Raw genomic sequence first — 19,135 nt, 5'->3', positions numbered from 1 at the left:
GAGGGATGACCTGTGGTGATTCTTTGCCTCATCCTATTAACCTTTTAGAAGCCATCAAATTCAAGTGGTGCACTCCTATAGGGTGATCTGGCAATTGTGCTGCCTGCAATGGTGAGCAGATTTGGTGCCTGGGCTAACAATTATCCCCGATGCATTTGCAAAGCTGCTTAGAAGCCAGGCTGGAACTCTGCTCTGACTGATTCTTGCAAGGACAGATGGTAACGACCACCAAATTCATGTATGGAGTCATCGTCTTCTTGCTTTACCTGTGGTAGGTTGGGCTTGAGACAATACGCCTTGTAGTTGTACAACAGAGTTGTGTAGCTTTAGGAATGGGCTAGACAAGGACTTGGATGGGATGGCTTGGGTAGGGATGATCCTGCCTTGATTAGAGGGTTGGACCAGATCACCTCCTCGGGTCCCTTCCAGCCCTGCTTTTCTGATTCCTGGGGTTATGCTGGACTCGCACCATACTACTACTTTTCTAGATGCAATCTGTGAGCTGCTGATTGTGTCAGTGCACCAGCAGGGGTTTTGCACACTAAGGAAAAGCATGCTTCAGGGGGGAGGGATGGGACAGACAGCAGTGTGTGCACTTGCTGAGAAGACCGTGAAAGCAGTGAAATAATTACTTTATCATGTTATTGGCAAAGATGACTGAACACCAAAGGGCTGATGCACTATTTAATACACCAGCAGTGGTAGGGCCTGGGAGCTCGTCTTTGACCAAGACTCCACTGTGCTCGGTGCTGTACAACACTGGAACAAAAAGCTTGGTCGGGCACCCTCTTCTTCCCCAACCTGCTTTAATCAGCGACTTCAGTTCAACCCTTAGGAGTCAGATCTGTTGCCTGGCCTTTTCCTAGTGCAGCAATCCTAGGTGAGAAGAAAGGGAGACTAGGAAAGCCAAGGATGATTTATTTTTGTTTTCTTTTCAGAACAGTTATGCCACAGGCGTAGCTGAACAGATAAGCACTGGGATGGGCCAAAGGCCAGTGGTTCACAGGAGCCTTGGCACACGCACAGTCTTCACCCCTCTCATCGTCTGAGGTATCTGGCCCCCAAGACTGCGTGGCTCCTAAGCTAGCGTTTCCATGTCCTGTGTCCTTCTTCTAGGTTATTGTTAATTAACAAGGCAGAGGCACAAACAAACGTGAACGCAAAGGAGTAGGTTTTACCCTGGCTTGATTAATGCGGTTGAGTTGTACATCTGAGTGTGAGCTCAGCGGGACTGTTGCTTTTTGTTTAATACCACAAGACACCTCAGTCTGGATCATTGCATTACAGTACAAATAAAAAACAGAAACAAAACCACATCCGCATCGTACACGGTGGGAAGAAAATGAGAATCTAAGTATTTACAGGGAAGGTTGGTGGGAAACCACAAAAATATTTACATAAAAATACATGAGCTTGTCGGCATATACATTTTACACCAATTCACACACACAAAAAAAAATGAACACAAAAATAAGACACTATATAAATTAAAGTGAAGGGAACTCTGAAGGTAACCCAAGGCTTTCTGGGTGCTTCGCTCATGCGGCTCCAGGCAAGAAAAATCAAGTTTTCTATAGCAGGGAAGTGAACTGCAAGACAACCCTTTCTTGTCCTTTTGTTTTGCACTAAAACTGTACAATGCAAGATTTCTCACGCACAATGGGGTTACTGGGCACATATGTTTAAACTATGCCATGCCTTTCGCGTCAGACTTCTGTAGCACAAGGGTCTGGAAAAAAATCACTTTTTTGTGTGTTTGTGTGCGTGTCTGTGCGTTTAAACAAGAAAAGTTAAAACCACAATTTTGCATCCTCTGACACGTAACACGCTGCTTCAGTCAGTGCTTTGTCAAGAGACTGATGGGACGGATGGCAGGGAACTCACAAGGGGCTCTCCTTTCCGTAGGTGAAGGGGAACAATACATTTTCAAGTTGGTTTTGGTTTTGTGTAGCAATTAGCTACGGCTGTGCAATCCTCACTGGCCTCCTCCCAACTGATAAGCGTAAACCCATTACCTCTGCAAAGACATAGGCACAAAGTATTTTCCTGTCATATATGCATATACATTTTAACCTGATCAGACTTTTTTTTTTTTCCTTAAAAAAAATGAAAGTTGAAACTAAAAGAGACTCTACAGGGCCCATCTTGACACCTATCCCCATGGGGCAAGATTGCTTTCTGGGCCAAATGCTGCTCCAAAGTTGGGGGTACAAACCCAGAATTGGGCCCTACCTCTTATGTGAGGTAGAGAGAATTTCAGCTGAAAAATGCAGCAAGTGGGAACTAAAATGCAGGCAGTAAATAACCCATGTATTGGAGACGTTTTATGTCAGTCCTGGAGCTGCTCGTGTCCCCTTGCTGGAGATGTGGTCAGACAATAGGGCTCCTACAGCTGAGCAGATTGGTGCTTGTTGATGCACTGTCTTCCTCACTGTTCTTCCCTAGCAGAGGTCTCCCTCCAAGTCCCATTTGCTGACAGAAAGCAGAGTTTTCTCCTGTGTTCCCTACCATATGCCATACCCAGTTCCTGCCTAGCCCAGGGCTAGATGGGACCTTTTAGAAAACAACAGGGATGAGCGGTAGCCAGCTAAACTATTTCCCCGCTTCAGCTGCCTGCACAGGAAATTCCCAGTATTTCCCTGAATACTGGGAATTTTTCCAGGTATAGCAGGGCAGACACCAAGTACCTTGATCTTTAATCAACGGGGAAGGGGACCCATTTCCTAAGGGGCATCAAGATCCAACACTAACCACAGGTCCAGAGCAGAACTGCATAGTTCACTATATGGCTTTCTTGTGGGGCTGGGGTGCAGGGTTTAAGAATGGCTTGAGCAGCTGGTCATCCTTTCAAGGAAGGGGGCTTGGTCCAGGCTTCCTGAGCCTATTGCTTCAGGGGTCTTCACCCAATGCTGAACACAGGCAGCCCTCTGCTCACATGCTGTTATGGCTGGGAAGAAGAAATGGAAGCAGCTAAATAACTAAGATCTCTGGACCAGGACAGAGCGCTTTCTGGTCTCCACAGGGCTTGTCTCCATTTCTGTGAGCAACACTTTATGAGTGAAGTGTATCCTAGCCAGTAGGGCAGCTGCACATTGTATGGCCTGAGGCCTGCAAAGTGCTAGGGGCCCTTGATATCCACTGAAGTCAATGGTGGTAGAGAGTGATCAGCACCAGGCACATGTTGGGCCTCTCTCAAGTGCAGAGGTTAGTGCTGTGAACTGCTAAGCAGGCTCAAAATCCCTGGCCCTGTCTCTTGTTGCTGTTGTTCATAAGTCAGGGAAATGGTCTGGAGCTTTATACACTACGGGAGAAGACTGGCTTCAAGTCACGTGATGACTGCAGGCAAATTGAGAGGCATTTACAGAACTAGAGGGAGCTCAGTGGGGCTCTCTCACCAGGGGACAGTCCTGGTCATATAAGGCTAATACCAAGAGGTTAGGAGGGAGAATTAAGGCTTTCATGGAGAGAGAGGTTTGACCTGCAGCCCTCGTTACCTGAATCCCAAAGAGCCTGAACCAAATGCATTTGTTCTTGCCTCAACTCCAGAACAAGGGAGGCTGAACCTAAAGCAGCAGCCAGATGGCAGCTGTGGGGAATGGTAATGTTAGCCCTCATCCACCGACATCTTTAAAGTATAAGTATACCTCTACAGAGCCTGTGTACGATATAAGCAAACTCCATCAGAAAAGTTGGAAGGAGGGTTCAGCCTTTACTAGCTAGTAGCACAGACCAGATGGTCCACAACCAACATAGTACATGCCTCCATCTAAAGACCCTTTCCATGCTTTTTCCTTTTAGCAGCCCCCACCCCACTGCCCACCCTCAAATCCCACTTCTTGAGTTACTCACAGGGTTAATGGGATCATGGTAACCTGGATCACAGTGTTTGTTGTTTCCTCACCAGATTTATTTCCATAACACTTAAGAACAACTCTATGTATGAAAAAACAATCTTTAAAACAATGCATCACACAACAAAATAGGACTAACGAGGTCCCATTAATGAAACAGGCCCAAACAAGGCAACAAGATTAAAAGGAAGCAAATGGCTAATGACTGGTTAGCTACTAGCCATGGGGTGTTCCTCTGAGATGTGGTAAGTTCTTATTACTACTTAAAAGCCGAAAATAGCAATGAGCTCTTTTGTCTAAAGATCCAGTGTGAGCTATGCACCAGCTGTGGGACCTTTAAGAAAACCTCTGGGTGGGTTTTCTTAAAAAGGACACAACACCTTGGAGGTCCAAAGTAAGCAGTGCCATTTTTGACCAAGCAGAACAAGGAAAGGCCCCGCTGTCATAGCACGTTAAAACTCCTACAATTCAGGTGCTGCTAGAAAGCCCTGGTTAACACAATGCATGTGTCTTAGATGGGGGGTTGCAGCGACTTTTGAGTCTTGGGAATTCAAGCGGCTGCAGATCAGACATTGCTTCTTTTACAACACAGAAAGCTCTTTAAATACACAGGGCAACATTGCTGGAGTGTTTTATAGAGGTGTACTGGCCCTTTAGTCCCCACTGATGGCCTGAATACTGGTGTGAACTACACTTGCAACAACAGAGGCAATACTATTTCACAGTGCACAGATAGCATGTAACTACTCTGTACTTGCAGCAACTTCACAGGGGTTCCCTTGGTAATGCAGTACTATAGATATGGAAAGCCATATCCCAGAGTCAATGGGAGTCTTCCCTGAACTAGGGACTGTGGGATTTGGCCCAGAGCAAATACCTGGTCATGCAGCTAACTTGGTGCTTATATAGTCATTCCCAGCTGGTAACCTGTGCTCTACTTTACAAGCTGGACATAATCCTACGGTGACATTGTAAAGGGATGGCATTATATGGCCAGCCACCCCTTGGAATTAAATGGTCTGGACCTTAGTCTATCAGTAAAGAGGAATCGTGAAATGCATGTGTTGTTCTCAAGGGCTGGGTGTGGCGGTGGGGGTGGGGTTTTCCTTTGAATGTTAGAAACACAGACCTGCCCCCCCCCAGCTACCAAAGCTGGTCTCCATTGTCAATAGGGAGATTAACATGGATACTTGAGTTCCTGCAGAAATCCTTTCTGTGGTCAGAAGCAGCTTGTCAAGTGAGTCTTTAAATGCCCTCCCCCGTATCCTACAATAGCACTTGCCTTCATCTGGGACCGATCCCACTTGCTGAAGTCAGCGGAGAGACTCCTGCTTGCTTCCAAATGCTGGGATTAAGCCCACTAGAGCATCAGGAATCGTCTGCAAGGGAACAAGCTGCTCTTTCCCCACAGCTTTTAGCACATGACTGATTTGCTGCTTCACCTGACAGGGGTCAGGACAGAGGCCGCCCCAGCATGCATCATTCAAACTACTCCTCTGAGGCCAGCAGCTGGGAACATGACCTCATTTGTTCCAGATTGACCAGAATTGCTGCATACACCAGCACCTCACGCACCAAATGATGGCGGGGGTAGCGAGAGTGCTATGGCAGCCAAGTAACGTCAGACCAGGGGAGGAAAAACCCTTGGCCCCTTCCCCACCATGCCTCAGGTCTGCCCTCATGACTGGGTTGTCTCTTTACATGCCAACAGCCTGCAGGATCATGCCAACCTCTCAAACTACATGGAAAAAGCTGTACCTCTACTACATAAAAACAGTTAGTGGTGGGCTGGGGGCAGGGTTTGCTTTTGCTCATCGGGGCAGGGTTGGGTTTTTTTGTGGGTTTTTTTTTTTGTCACTGAAAAAATAAAACAGTCCACTGTCCAGCAGAGGCTGCTAAGACTCTATCCCTCCTTCCCCCAGCTCACTCGGCATGCACCTCTGTCTCGGGCCTCTGCAGACATAGATCTGTGGGGAGGAAGGCCCCCTGGCCCAAGGCTGTGGCATAAGTCCGACTGTGCGAATGGGGAAAGCTGGGGGGCGCAAAGCCCCCTCCTCCGACATAGCCCCCTCTTTGGTGCTGAGGCATGTTATGGTAATCCTCCAGGTTATCGTACTGGGACACCACTGTCATAGTGCTTTGGCGTTTGCCAAGGGTTTGGTATGGGTAGAGGAGGGCAGGGTCCCTCTCTATACTCTCTGGGTGCTGCATTCGGAGGCTGTGGCTCCGCTCTGGCTTGGGGGGTGGCGCCACGGGGGGGGCATGGTGCTCTTCCTCTTTATAGCAGTCTCTGGGGTGTTTCTCCACAGGAGCGGTCTGCCTGGCTCGAGGCCTTTCCAAATCTGGTCTGTCCTCTGCACCCCTCATCTCCTTGTGGTTCAGCCTCAGGGTCTCCTGGCTAGATGTGATGTACTTCCCACCTGAGTGCTGGTAGCTCAGGGGCTCAGAGCAGGGCTCCTGCCCACCCTTTGGCCGGTAGTCCGGATAAGGAGGGCCATTTTTGGATTCTGAGGTCTGCCTATGGCTTGCTTCCTGCTGCAGGTGCGTCCTGTGCTCGTTGGCGCTGCAGCCCGTCTCATGCAACTTTCTGTTCCTAATGCTGCTCTGCTTCTGAGGAAGGGAAGGCTTCTCCACCTGCCCGTTCCCGTAGGCCCCATGGTAGTGAGCTCGGTCAGGCTCTGGCTCCACATGCTGCACGTAGTAGCGCTCCTCCCCATCGGGGGTGGCTGCCTTGGCTGGGTACCTCCCTTCTTTCCCTTCAGCCACAGTCAGGAGACCAGTTTTCCCAGGATCTGATTTGCTGCGCAGGTGGATGACGTCCAGCCCCCCCAGTTCCTCTGGCAGCAGTGGGCCCACGTTGTCATACTGGGACATCACCGGCCCTTTCACTTTCTGACGCGTGCGGCTCTCGCGGCGAATGGACTGCATGCGGTATTTCTCCATGTCCTCCAAGTCCCACGACATGTACACGTGCTTGATGTCTGGGGCAGGGGGCACATCTCTGCTAATAAAGCTGTGCTCTTCCCCTGCCAGGTGGCCGATGAGGCCTCCCCGAGGGTAGGCAGGCAGGCCGGGATTACGGTACAGAGTCTTGCTCTGAAGCCTGGAGGTGTACGAGGCAAAGTCTCGGCTAGGAAGGGGGTGGAACTGCCTGAGTCGCATGGTGCTGTAAGGGTCCAGGTCGTAGAAGCTCCCGTCTGCTGCAGTGTAGTAGGGGGAGCCAGAAGAGCTTGAATAAGGGCTATACCTGTAATGCACGCGCCCATTCTCAAAGTATGGCTGCAGCTGAGTGACATGATAATCCGAGTGGGGCTGGTATGGCTTGTACTGATAGAGGGGCCGTGGACAATACGCTGCCTCGTCATCAGGTGGCACCTCTGTCCGTGAAATGGGCACGGAGCGGATAGTGGCAGTGGAGGCAGACGGGGTAGGGACGTGCAGTGATTGCACCCTCCTGATAGTGGGGTAGGGAGGAGCCTCCTCAGTGTAGCTGGTGCTACGCATGGTGGTAGGGCTCATGGAGGACACGAATTCAGCCCGGCTCCGAGGCTTGGAGTGAAGGGCTGAGGTGCTCTTCCCTTGAGTGGCATAGGTGTTATACCGGGGGCCCATGGATGTAGGGGTTTCTGACCTAGAGGCGTAGGCTTGGTGCTGGTCGGACTTGCTGTGGTACGAGACATGTGGTGGGACGCTCTCAGGTCTGTACTGGTGGATGGAAGCCGGCTTGTGGTGCAGGTAGTTCTCGGGGGCGGGGGGCTCGGGGGCACTCTCTGACTTGGAATGGGCGAGATACAAAGACTGCAGAGAGGCATGCTTGGGTGGGGGAGGCGGTGGCAAGGCATCCTCCACGGAGGAAGGCAGCATGGAGGAGACCAGGAAGGAATGGTAGTTGGAGTTGTTGACAGCATCAGCGCTGTTGGAGTGCATGGCTGCAGCAATTTTACTCTCCAGCGTTCTCACGGGTGGAACTGGGGGTGTGAAGCCATAGGAGGAGTGACCAGGGACTGATTCAGACCGAAGGTGCAAAGCAGGAGCCCTTGTATTCTCCCGGGACTTTTCTAAGTGGCCCTGGTAGGACACGGGAGTGGACGAGGTACACCGGGGAGTGCAGCTGCTTTCGGTGACGAAAATGGGAGCAGGCTCAGCTACTCGAGGCTCAGGCGGCTTTTCTGGAGCTAGTGCTCCACGTACCTGGTAGGGAAACATCATAGGCAGATGTCAGCAGCAAGCACCAGCAGTACATACTCCGCACCTGTAGGCCTGGCTCTGTGCAAACTCCCTTGCCTACAATACAGCCCAAGTCTCGTAATAAACTGCACAGCATTGTCTTGAAATCAAGAGAGTGTGTTAATGCAAATCTATGTCTGTCTTGATAACTGAAACAAATGCTGCCTTTTTGGAGAGACTGAAGTGAACTTTGGGACCAACTGAAATTTGCATCATTTCCCCAGGCTCAGAGGGGGGCTGTCAGACAGGCTGGTAAATGTTACAATCATGAGAACAGAAAGAAAGCAACAAACTGGAGAGATGGTAGTTGTCAGTAGATTACAACTTTTATATAAGCTGGCGCTTAGAAACCACAGAGCCTGGAGCACTTGATGGGTGGGGTTTTTTTTTTATACATAGTAGTAGAGTTACTTTTAGCAGAAATGCACTTTGATTTTACATTTGTGCAGCTCTGAGCATGGATTAATGAATGCATAATCCATCATGGCATCACACTAACAACTTCCTCTGAATTGATACTATCCCTCAATGTCTAATACAATCAGACTGTGGGGGGTGTCAACATAGTTAATCTTTCAGTGTGGTTTAGTTGGCAGCAGGTAGAAACCAGGATATTATATAAACCCAAATCCTACACCAGGAATTAGGGAACTGCTCGCTACAAGTGCAAGGTGCCCACTTCTGATGGAAGCTTTGAGAGCTCTAAATTAGCATTCCCAGTATCAGTCATCCCACAGTTGTTTCTAAGACACCAAAGAGATGTTTCTGAATTCAAACCTGTCTCTAATTTCCCAGTAGCACAGTTAAATAGCGCATTCCCCTACAGTCGCCATGTTACAAGAACCAAATCTGTCTCTTAAAAACACTCTGCATTATTTTAGGATCTAAGAGCAATGGGGTGGCATCCTATTAATCTAGGGAACTTTCACGCTCGTGTCAAAGGAAAAGCATGGTAGGTTTTTGCAAAGTTATAAGTGAACACAGTAGGAAATTCTGTGTGCACATGCCTGCGTGTTATATATTCACGTACTTGCAGTTCCTTGTAATTTGTGGAACCCACCCGCACTCCCCGTCTTTTGGAGCAGAAAGTGTGCGCTTCCCTTGCTGCTCTCTGGTCTAGACTACCTCCCTCAGCTTTTCCCTCTGGCGCTATAGTTTTATCTGTGCATGGTATGTATAAATATACTAGGTGCTGGGTGTATGAGCCCCCACTTACATGGTTGGAACTACTTGGTCCTTTAGTGGTTGCTGCTGGAACTTGTCCCATTGCCGGCTGGTGGTCTCCTGGCCTCTGAGATAAAACTGCTTGGCTGGTTGTTAGAGTGCGCTGAGTCGTGGTAACAATGATGTCTGCCTGCGTGGTGGGTTCAACACCAGCAAGTTGACCAGCTGTTCCATGACCTGCTGTGGTTGCTGGGGTCTGGATAGTTGTAACATATGTCATTGTAGCCATGGTGATATTCTCTCCAGTTACAGAAGAAAGCTGAAATCTGTCTTCAGCTATGCAGCTCGGGATGTGGGTTTTGTCCATAGGTATGCAGGTACGTAGATGGGACTTGTCTGTAGGCACATCTGTTGCAGATGGTTCCTGGTCAAGTAGTATACCTAAATGGGGGTGAACCTGGTCCCGATCCCTGAGCTGGGAGGGGAAGTGATCCTTGTCCCCCATTACAGTATGGAAGGTGGAGTGGTCCCGCTCTGTGTCTTTGCCACTAGGTGCATCCCCAGGCATGCTGGTATGGAGGTGCGAGTGCTGGTCTTGGTTTCCAGATGTGCCTAAATGCAAATGGTTGTGATCCCCAGGTGTGCCACTACTGTGGAGATCCTTGTCTACCGGTGCCCCGTTCTGGAAGCGATCTCCGGATGCACCAGTCTGGAAGTGGAGCCTGTTCTCAGCCACACCAGCGTAAAGATGCAGCTTGTCGGGGGCAGCACCAGCACAGAGGTGGAGCTTTTCTAGAGCTGTACCAGTTTCAGTCTCTCCGTAATTTGCACAGTCAGAATGAGCCTCCCCTGGCTTCTTCTGGGATTGAGCAGAAGCCTGCTGTGCAGACTCAGCTAATGCTAGGGCTAGCATACGCGCTGCATTTTTTGGAGGAGGAGGAGGGATCAGAGACACAGAACTGACAGGAACAGGATCCTGAGGGGAGTCGAGGGCAACTGCTCCTGAAATGGGAGACAAAATTCAGAGAGAGAGAGGGAGGAGGGGCAAGGAAGGAATGGGGCAGGGGAGAGGTGGAGAGAGAGAGAGAGAGAGAGAGATGAATCCCAGCAAGGACAGCAGCCTTTAACCATCACTATAAAAACATATGCTTTCCACACTTTGTAGCACGTGAATGAGTTAAGTAAAAACACTATGAATAGGGACACATGGACATTTGGAGCAGTTTCCAAAGGAGAGCTGCTGATTGTGGAGCATGCACCAGCTCTTGTGTTCCAACATCTGTATGGACAAGTAGGGAGTGAACTGCTCCAACTTTAACCCCTCAATGAAGCAGCATTAAAGTTGGAGCTATTTTGCTATATTTTAAATATTCCCAGCTTGTCCACATGTAACTGTTAGAACTTGACAGCTGCTGAGCAGTTCTGAGCCCCCCAGCCCCCTTGAAAATGGCTCCAAATGCACATGTATCTGTATCTGTAATCTTCTATCGCACATAGAAATGCTGCAAGAAAACAAGATCATCTAAAGCACTCTCTTATAGTTCAACAGTTAGGAAGCAGGTATTGCAGAGAACATGACCCGTATACTTTTTGCCCCAAATGCTTGTGGTTTAAAGGCATCTTGGGCCTAGGCCTACGGCATTTCCTTGCAAAATATTTAAGTCGTATTCAAGAGCTGTGTGATACAGGAGAAGCCAGAAAGATTTCTAGTAAGAACTTTCTAATTTGCACCACCCTGAAGAGGGCCTAGAGCCAAAATTTGGCAGGTGGTCCCCTCTCCTAAAAGGCAGGCAAAGAGGTCTGAGAGCAAGTCCCGCTGGAACATGAAGAAAGAAAGGAGGAGAGTGCACTGTACCTGGCTGAGTGTGTCCTGAGGGTGCAGTCTTATTCTGACTGACTGGCATTGGTTTTGCCCCTTCATCTGGCAACTCCGGTTTACCGGCAGCCACTTGGGTGCGGACCTCTGGATGGCATCCTTCATTTGCTCCCATCTCGCAGGCTTTCAGTGGCAAGGATATCTGGGTTGGAGACCTGTTGGTGGCTTCATTGATGCTGATCCCCTTGCTCCAGTTTGGAGAAGTGGTGTTCCCTGCTGTGTGGGGCACCCCTCCAATCACTTCTGACACCCGGTTGGGCAGTGTAAATGACACTGGCTCCGATATAGTCAGCGGTGGAGACTTGAGTGGCTTTCGCCCCAGTTTAGGTGAGAAGGCATGGACAACTTTCTCAGAGAATGAGAGAGGCTTACAGGCCTTCTCCTCGGTTGGGCTCATGTCCAGCGTGAAGAAGGGGCTCATCTTCTCTTGGAGTGGGGAGACTGGTTCAGAGCTTGTGGCACTGCCAGGGGTCTGAGATTGACTGCCAGACTCCAAATCCCTCTTCCCTGCGCTTGGCTTGTCCTTGCTGATGCCCACTGACTCCAGCATGGAAGTACTGCTATCCAGGCACTCAGACTCTGCCTGGGGTGGGCTACACTGAAAAGACATGGGGTCAAAATCCAGGCTGGCTACTCCAATCTCTGGTGGGCTCAGGTCAACATCTTCAGCAGATCGAGGAGAGATGAGGGCAGGAACATGAATCAGTCCCTCATCCCCATCACTCTCATCATGGGGCAAATTATCATAGGAATTGCAGCGGTTCATGTTTCCCAGGAGTTCCCCGTTAAAGGAAGCAGACAATGCATCACTGCTGGATCGGGGTCTTCTGGGCCGGAACAGCTTGGATTCACCTAGCCATAAATAGGTACAGAAGCATTAACAGCACTAGATAAAAGTGCAAGAGACAGCTACTTACTAGCTAGTTCTGTTGAACTGTTTTAAAACAATGGGCAGAGTAATAGAAATAGTAGTAATAAACCAGTTAAGTTAACTCAGCGCCTCTTTTCCTTTAGCATTTGATTTGAATGCATCAACATTAAACCAAGTCCTGTTTCTGGATCAAGCTGTTTTTAAGCAGTTTATTCTGAAATGAGCTAATTGCAAATGTGCCCACATCCCAGCATGGTTTAGACCAGAAAAGTAATGCTTCTTTGGATAATTCCCTCTCCTCCCAGTGCCCCTTTTAGGCACAGGAAGCGGGAAGAGGCCGAGGAAGTGAATGTTAGCACGTGCAGATCTGATCAGAAATGCTGGTTAAGGGAAAACAGGATGTGTTTATTTCATTTTATTTGAGATCTGAGGAGTTAAAAAAAGATCTCTGAAGTGCACTGGCCTGGTATCCAGACAGCAGCAGCCAGCAATTGTAATCCATTACTCCTTTATCAGTTGCTTAAAAAGCATCACGGCTCTTAATTTTGGAGAACAGTTAAGGTTACACTGAGCTTTACGTTTAATGCATGTGAACATATTTCACTGCCCAGACCCCTGCTTTTAGTCACTTGTTTCCTACCAGAAGAGATTTGGAGAGGTCACCCTGTTTTTCCTTCACTGAATGCTTTCACTCGATAGTGACGGGCAGCATTATAGAAACCCTTATGTTGTAATTCTTTTAAACTCAGTTTAATCCTATGCAATTTGTTCTCTATAAAGGCCAGAAAAGAATGCAACATGCAGACCTTACAAGCAGAAACACATGAAGTTGTTTCTTGTGTCTGTTTGATAGTTAGTCCATGCATCCTGGATGGTACATACTGCTTTTTTCCTCATTTTGAAAATGAAATCCAGTGAGTTTTACCCTAGATTGTATAAAGTTGCTTTACTCCCTTTGCTATTCCACCCTCTAAAATAACTGGGTTTTTTTTTACATACAGCATGTCTAAGGCTTTTCCCACATTTTTCTTATGTGTTGAAATTGCCTATAAAAAGTAACTCAGTCCAACCTACACCTGCTGAGCTTTGGTTTGCCTGCAATGGGTTTATTCTCATGCCTTTTAGTGTTGTACTGAAATCCAAGGAGAAAGCAACCTGGATTTAACATGATCTCTTGTCAGCTAGGTGTTCTAATTCATTATGCAGTTGTACTAGCTCCTTCACAAAGTGTATGACCAAAGCTTGGTTCCCTCACGCTATAAAGCAATGCCAACATCCACCAGTGATGTCTGGCTACATCTGCACTGCTAAGTTGCTGATAGTAAGAACTATGCGTGCAAAAAAGGAACAGGATATTGGAGAAATAATAATAATTAATAATTGCCGAAATATAATCAGAAAGGAATTAGCAGAACAGGGGGCAACCTGTTTGGCAATAGGATGCCTGGGAATGCTAGCTCTCTATAAAGAATTGTAGTGGAGAAGCCGCAGAATTTATTTGTAGGACTTCCCATCTATGTTATCAAATACCAAGAATATTCACAGTCTCACACAGGTGTCCATGCTGCCTTGGTTTAATTACCCCACCCTCAGAAAACAACTGTATTTCCATCTTACCATCAACAGCATGCAGAGAAGTGAGAGACTCCTCACTTTTAGCTGAGCGGAGCGTTCCGCTATCTCCTCTTCCACCTGAAGAACCAAAATCGAGACTGAGAAGTCGTTCACAGTCTGCCATGCGCTCCCAGAACGAGGACACAAATGGGCTCATGGCATCAGTACCATGCTCTTAATAACATTTGGCTTTTCTATCATCCTCCAGTCACAGAGAGAAGTGGTATCCAGCATCATGCTGCCACTGCCTCAGGCCACTGGGCAAGAAAACTTTATAAGCTCTCAGCACCTACTGAGATTAGTCTTTAGCATCTACATCCCAGACAGAGAAAATGATACAAGAGATATGAACTGTCAGAAGGGCAGGCATGCGCTGAGGAGTACCCTAGCCACAGCTCCCTGCTAGCTGAAAAAAAACTAATAGCTCCGGGGATCTTTGGTGTAGATGAGTATCCTCACCTCTATCCCCTCTCCTCCAGCAGTCTCAGAGGGGCCCCCTTTACTTCCCTCCATCCAAAGGATGCCTCTGCCGTTATTATATGAATGTTATGGCTTGTCTGTGATGCTAGCCTGACACAAAACTGGTTTGTAGCAGAGAAGATCCCAGGCCATACATTTTAAGAGCTCTGAATAAGCATTAACTATAGGCTCAAGGCTTTGGGGAAGTTTGGTATTTTTGAGTCCATCTTGTCATGACATTGGCCCAAGGTCATATTGGGACTTTTGTGCCTTGTCTCAAACTTCATTTTATATTAGGAAAAAAAGAAAATCAACGTCTCAATCTCCAGGAAATCTGAGTTGGTCTTTTTTTGAAATATGTTAAGATGTAATTTAAGAGAATCTGGACAGAAATACTCACAAACCTCTCTCATGTAGTTCTTTTGCAAAAGATAGGAATATTCCTAAGATTGTAATGTGTGTAGAAATATGCATGGTGTGTCTACAGGGAGACGCTGACTGGCACTGCTCTGTGTGGGCGTTCATTGTGTACTAAAGATACCCATTTCCACTTCAGCGTGTACCAGTAAAAGCTGAACCTGCAAACAGCATCCTAACTCAACAGTGAAACTCTATAGGGGCAGAGTTATGAGGTACAGGTAAAACAGCAATGCCAGTACAGTTTCTTGGGTAGAAAAACCTTTGACAGTCAGCCCTGCGTGTTGTGAGTTAACAAGAGTGTAGCCGTTTTGCTATTTTTGTAACGCAACAGCCCTGGATGGGGACTGAACCTGCAGCCCCTGGCTTTAAAAGCATGACTCTGTGCTGAAGAGCCCACATCTGACTGCTGAAAGGCTCGGACTTCAGTCCCTGGACTAAACGCTAGAGGGGGATAGAGCCATACTGCAAGCCCAGGTCAGGCTTTCGTGAGGGTCTCACCAGCCAGAGCGATGGCTTTCATCTCGGAGGGCTCACTTGGGTTGCGCTGCAGCTTGCGCTTGGACACAGAAGACGATTTGCCCAGGTTGAAGAAGGAGCGCCAGCTACCCACTGGGGACTTCTTCATCTTGTTGGGTGGTCTTTTTCTGGAGTGAGAGAATAGGGGTTGGGTGGGGGGAAGAAGGGTTTACATTCAAGGCACACTGCCAGTTGCTATATCCTAAATGCCAAGCCCAATTCCATCCGAGCCAGGTGCTGGAACGAGGCTTAGCACATCTGACATGTGCCTCTTTCAGCAGTGAAGGGCATTGGCACGCCCCTGCCTGGACAGGTGCAGTCTGGAGTTCATTAAACCTGACTGAGCTCCTGCCTAAAGGACTTGTTCTCTGCTTGCCTGCAGCAGAGCAATACACAGGGCCTGAATAAGGGCCCTCTCCTACAGGCAACTGTCTGTCTGAGCACTTCAAGTTATGGAACTAGGCTTTGTTTTAATCATTTTGGACCTTTACAGAGGTAGGATTGTGGTTGGCACCTAAGCACAAATGACTTAGTGTGCACATATCCATAACTATACAAGGAGCTTGGCTTTATGGATTTAACTATGTCTTGAGTGGGGGAAAAAAATTGCACAGCCAGTTTACTGCAGCTGAATTTACCCCTCAGACATCTATGGATGTCTTGCTACATTCTCACAAGGACAGAACAGCCTGATTCCCAGTGGGAGTGGGAGCTTGGCTATGATCCTGTATACATTGTTCGTATAAGCAATGCCCTCTAAGGTCGAATCACTGTGAACTGAAAACCTGCTGAAAGGAAACGCCTTTACCTTTCAGCTGGGAAGTCTATGACCGTGTGGAATTTCCCCTGCAGAGCTGCGGGGCCTTCTCCTACTTCGATGTATTTGCTGTCTGCCACAATAGGGGAGTTGATCTGGGCTTGTGTCCGTGCTTGGGCCTCCTCCAGCGTGAGCAGCTTGGTGGAGGGAGATGACACCAGCAGCGATTTGGGCCGCGATAAGGAGCTGTGACCTGCAAAGGGGAACCAGAGGCAAGGAAGAGGTTCAGGGAGGAGCAGCTGGAGGAAAAGCAAGACCCAGGGACTGGTGGTAGCACATTTTCCTGGGACCTTGTAATCCCAAGGACAACAAGAAAAGACCAACCCTGCTTCCAGCTGTGCTCTAGGGGTGCGTGTGAATGAGTATAAAAAGGCACAAATAATTGCTTTGGCCTTAAATAATATAAAAGCAGAAGTCTAATCTGGTTCAATACAAAAAGCCTATAGGGCTTAAACGTAACTGTTCTATTGCATATTTTTATTTAACCACCTCTGCACCCTAAACACAGGTTTATCTGTAATTATCCTATGGGATGGCTCAAAACCCTATGCTTGTCATTTCAGTAACTACCAGCTATAGTGGCCTGCACTCCTAGTCTAACATGCAATGAGGAATGGCTAACCTAGGCATTGCAACAGGAGCCAGTTCTATTTTACTGTCATGATTGCCTGCTTTAATCAATACTAAAAGGCCTGTTGGTAGTGATGAAATGAAGAAGCCTGACTGTTTCTCTCCTCTTCTTTTTTTCTGGAAGTTGTAAGCAGGCTGAACACTTCTTATGTCACTGTTCCTTACAGATCTGTAGTTCTTAACTTGGGGTTGCAATAGTTGTGAACCCCACAAATCCCTCAGTCGTTCCAAGCCTGCAATTATCCAATATGTCCTTAAACAAGAGGACAGGCCTTTTGCTGCCCCTCAGCTGCTCTGGGGTAAATGTCTGTGTCCCCAGAATTACCCCATGATATGTGAATGCAGTGTATCCCTGAAAGAAACAGGACTAAACTGACCTCTTTGGCTCTTACTTAACCTGGGGTAGTTACCAGCACACAAACAGCCTTAGGAAGCTAGACCAGGACAGCTTAGCCTTGCAGGCTGAGTTTTGCTCTCACCCTGGTTGGCACCCATCCATAGAAAAAAGGAAGTGGCTGAAAGTGATTATCCATAAAAATATTTAGATGTCTGTAAAATTTGCTGATGGATGGGAACCCTGCTCCCACCACTGCTGCCCGCTGGGACCTTCAGGCATTTCCAGCAATGCTTTGGGTCTACCGAGTAGAGGGTCGGGCTTGGCACGTCCCCATCCCCATCCTTTGCTCAAGGTCCCTTCTCTTCCCTTTGCCCACCTTGTGGAGTGTGCACATCCCCTGCATGTTCCACCGCCCCCATCCAGGCGTCTGTGGGAACAGCTTTGCAGCAGCAATGAGAAAGGGCTATCAGGCTCTTGGCTGTAGCAGTAGGCCTGTATTTAATGATATTGGGATTTTTATTAAGTGTCTGGCTTCTGGGGCATAGGGGAGGGGACTGAAGTGCTCTTGTGCCCATGACCTACATAAATAACTTGTGTATTTTTGTACTTTGCACTCCCTTTACATTGTGGAAAAAATATCAGTAAAGCAAGTTTTTGTCTGTAAAAAATTTGAAGATTTTCAGTAAAATGTTTTTGGGTTGGGAATCCTGCCACCCTGGGATGAGAGAGAGACAGTTACTGAAGAGGAGCAGAGAGGCAGTAAATCCCTGTCCCCTGATAACTGCAGCCTGGACACTAATGACTCTGTCCACCAGGTTACAACTGGAAAAAAATGGGGAAATCCTGCTGCAGATGAAACTTAGAGCAGAGTTTAAGTATCTAAACCTGTGCACACAGCTGTTATAACCACCCCCTCCTCTGGAGTCTGAACTCTGAAATGCTAACAGGACAGCCCCCCATCAGCTTCACTGATGTTGCTCAGCAAGAGGAATCAGTACCGGCAGTAACACAACCCTGGATAAATTGTGCACATGCGCGTGTCTGCAGTGGCCTTTGAGTCAAATGTAAATGCTTTTCTGTGCTGCCAACCATCCAGTCTAGTACAAGGATTGTACCAAATTCCAGAAATCTTGTCCCAACCCAGGCTGATCTTCAGTGGCCACTCACACCATGTTAGAAATGGTCTCAGCTGGAATTGTTTAAATCAAGTTCGGGAACCACGGTTGAGCTCACATCAGAGGCCAATGGAGATCTTGCACCAATACATTTCCTTTTCCTTTGTGGCAGAAGGCCACCTCTGTTTCTCCCCAAAAACTCTGCTCTGTGACAATTTGGTTAGGATGGGCCCAGCAGAGGATACACACCTTACCCTCTCTCTTTAAGTAACCTGAGCTGGATACATTCCTGAGGGATGGGGGGAAACCTGCTTCCTCTGCCTACGTGACTGGTATCACATACCTGGGTGAGGGGCTTGCTCCCTGGGGAGCTAGGAACTGCCAGTCTGCCCAGCAACTAGTGATGCATTTCAAATTGGTTGGCTGACAGCCAACAGGTGCTGGCCTCCACTGGACTGGGTAAATGAGGTCACAAGGGCTATTTAAGTTAAGGACTGCCCAGGAGGAGGGGCCGCCAGCCGTGAGGAAGACTCAGAGAGGGAGAAGAGCTGTACCATCTGAAACTTGCTCTCTCTCTCAAAACTCATGATCAAGGAACTGCCGCCTGCCTCCAGAGGGAATCTCCACCTGCCTCTGGATGATACTTGTGAGTAAGCTAACTGAGATCTAACTAGATATATAGCTTGCAGTAACTCAGATGTGTGATCAAAGGCTACCCAGCCACAGGAGTTTGCTCTATGGGATTTCTGATCTTGCTCTACCCTGCACCCTATTCTAACCCTACCCCTTGTAACCAATAAAGTTCTCCTTTGTTCCTAGTGTGGGAGACTTATTGGGAGTGGGTCTAGATTATGCCTGGGGGTCCCCTTGGTTTGGCTGACTAAGGGAGACCACTCACTACTTATGCTTCTGACTGAGGGAAGCATCCCAAGTTCTTGAAGTGAACCAAGTACCCTCGAGGGCTACTAGGCCTGTGTTTCCCAGGGCGCACAGAGCCAGAATTAAGTGCAGCCCTGGGTGGTGGCAGTGGAACCCCAGGCTAGCGGGTGTGCTCCAGGAAGGGGGTCAGCCGGATGCGAGGCACCCCCAGGGAGGCACTCAGAGCCTGGAAGGTGGTCAGGCGCAGTGAGGTGGGTCACAGGAGCGTCCCCTACTGACCCGCCACACCCTTCACCCATCACCTCCAGAGAGATGCATGTGGAGCACTGGCAAGGATGCTGCGTGCTTCCCTGAGCGCT

At 48.3% G+C, this 19,135-nt stretch overlaps 1 protein-coding gene across 4 annotated transcripts in view; it reads right to left on the bottom strand.

Annotated features, from left to right (window-relative positions):
• Positions 1 to 713: 713 nt before the first annotated feature.
• ARHGAP32 (Rho GTPase activating protein 32) overlaps positions 714 to 19,135 on the bottom strand; it is a 97,899-nt gene continuing 79,477 nt past the window's right edge. For 3 of the 4 annotated variants that reach the window (XM_025201277.1, XM_025201276.1, XM_025201278.1), the window contains exons 8-14: positions 15,807 to 16,008; positions 14,981 to 15,126; positions 13,607 to 13,681; positions 11,098 to 11,970; positions 9,295 to 10,244; positions 3,850 to 8,042; positions 714 to 2,947 (exon numbers count right to left, since the gene is read on the bottom strand). In XM_025201277.1, coding sequence (XP_025057062.1) covers positions 5,775 to 8,042; positions 9,295 to 10,244; positions 11,098 to 11,970; positions 13,607 to 13,681; positions 14,981 to 15,126; positions 15,807 to 16,008 — 4,514 coding nt within the window. In that variant the 3' untranslated portion in view covers positions 714 to 2,947; positions 3,850 to 5,774. The remainder of the gene's footprint in view (positions 2,948 to 3,849; positions 8,043 to 9,294; positions 10,245 to 11,097; positions 11,971 to 13,606; positions 13,682 to 14,980; positions 15,127 to 15,806; positions 16,009 to 19,135) is intronic. The other variant, XM_025201279.1, reaches the window with a different exon arrangement.

The sequence above is a fragment of the Alligator sinensis genome, unplaced genomic scaffold (genome assembly GCF_000455745.1).
Source record: "Alligator sinensis unplaced genomic scaffold, ASM45574v1 scaffold760_1, whole genome shotgun sequence".
Taxonomy (NCBI): domain Eukaryota; kingdom Metazoa; phylum Chordata; order Crocodylia; family Alligatoridae; genus Alligator; species Alligator sinensis.
The sequence above is the reverse complement of the archived record's forward strand: the minus strand, read 5'-3'. Positions and strand labels throughout refer to the sequence as shown.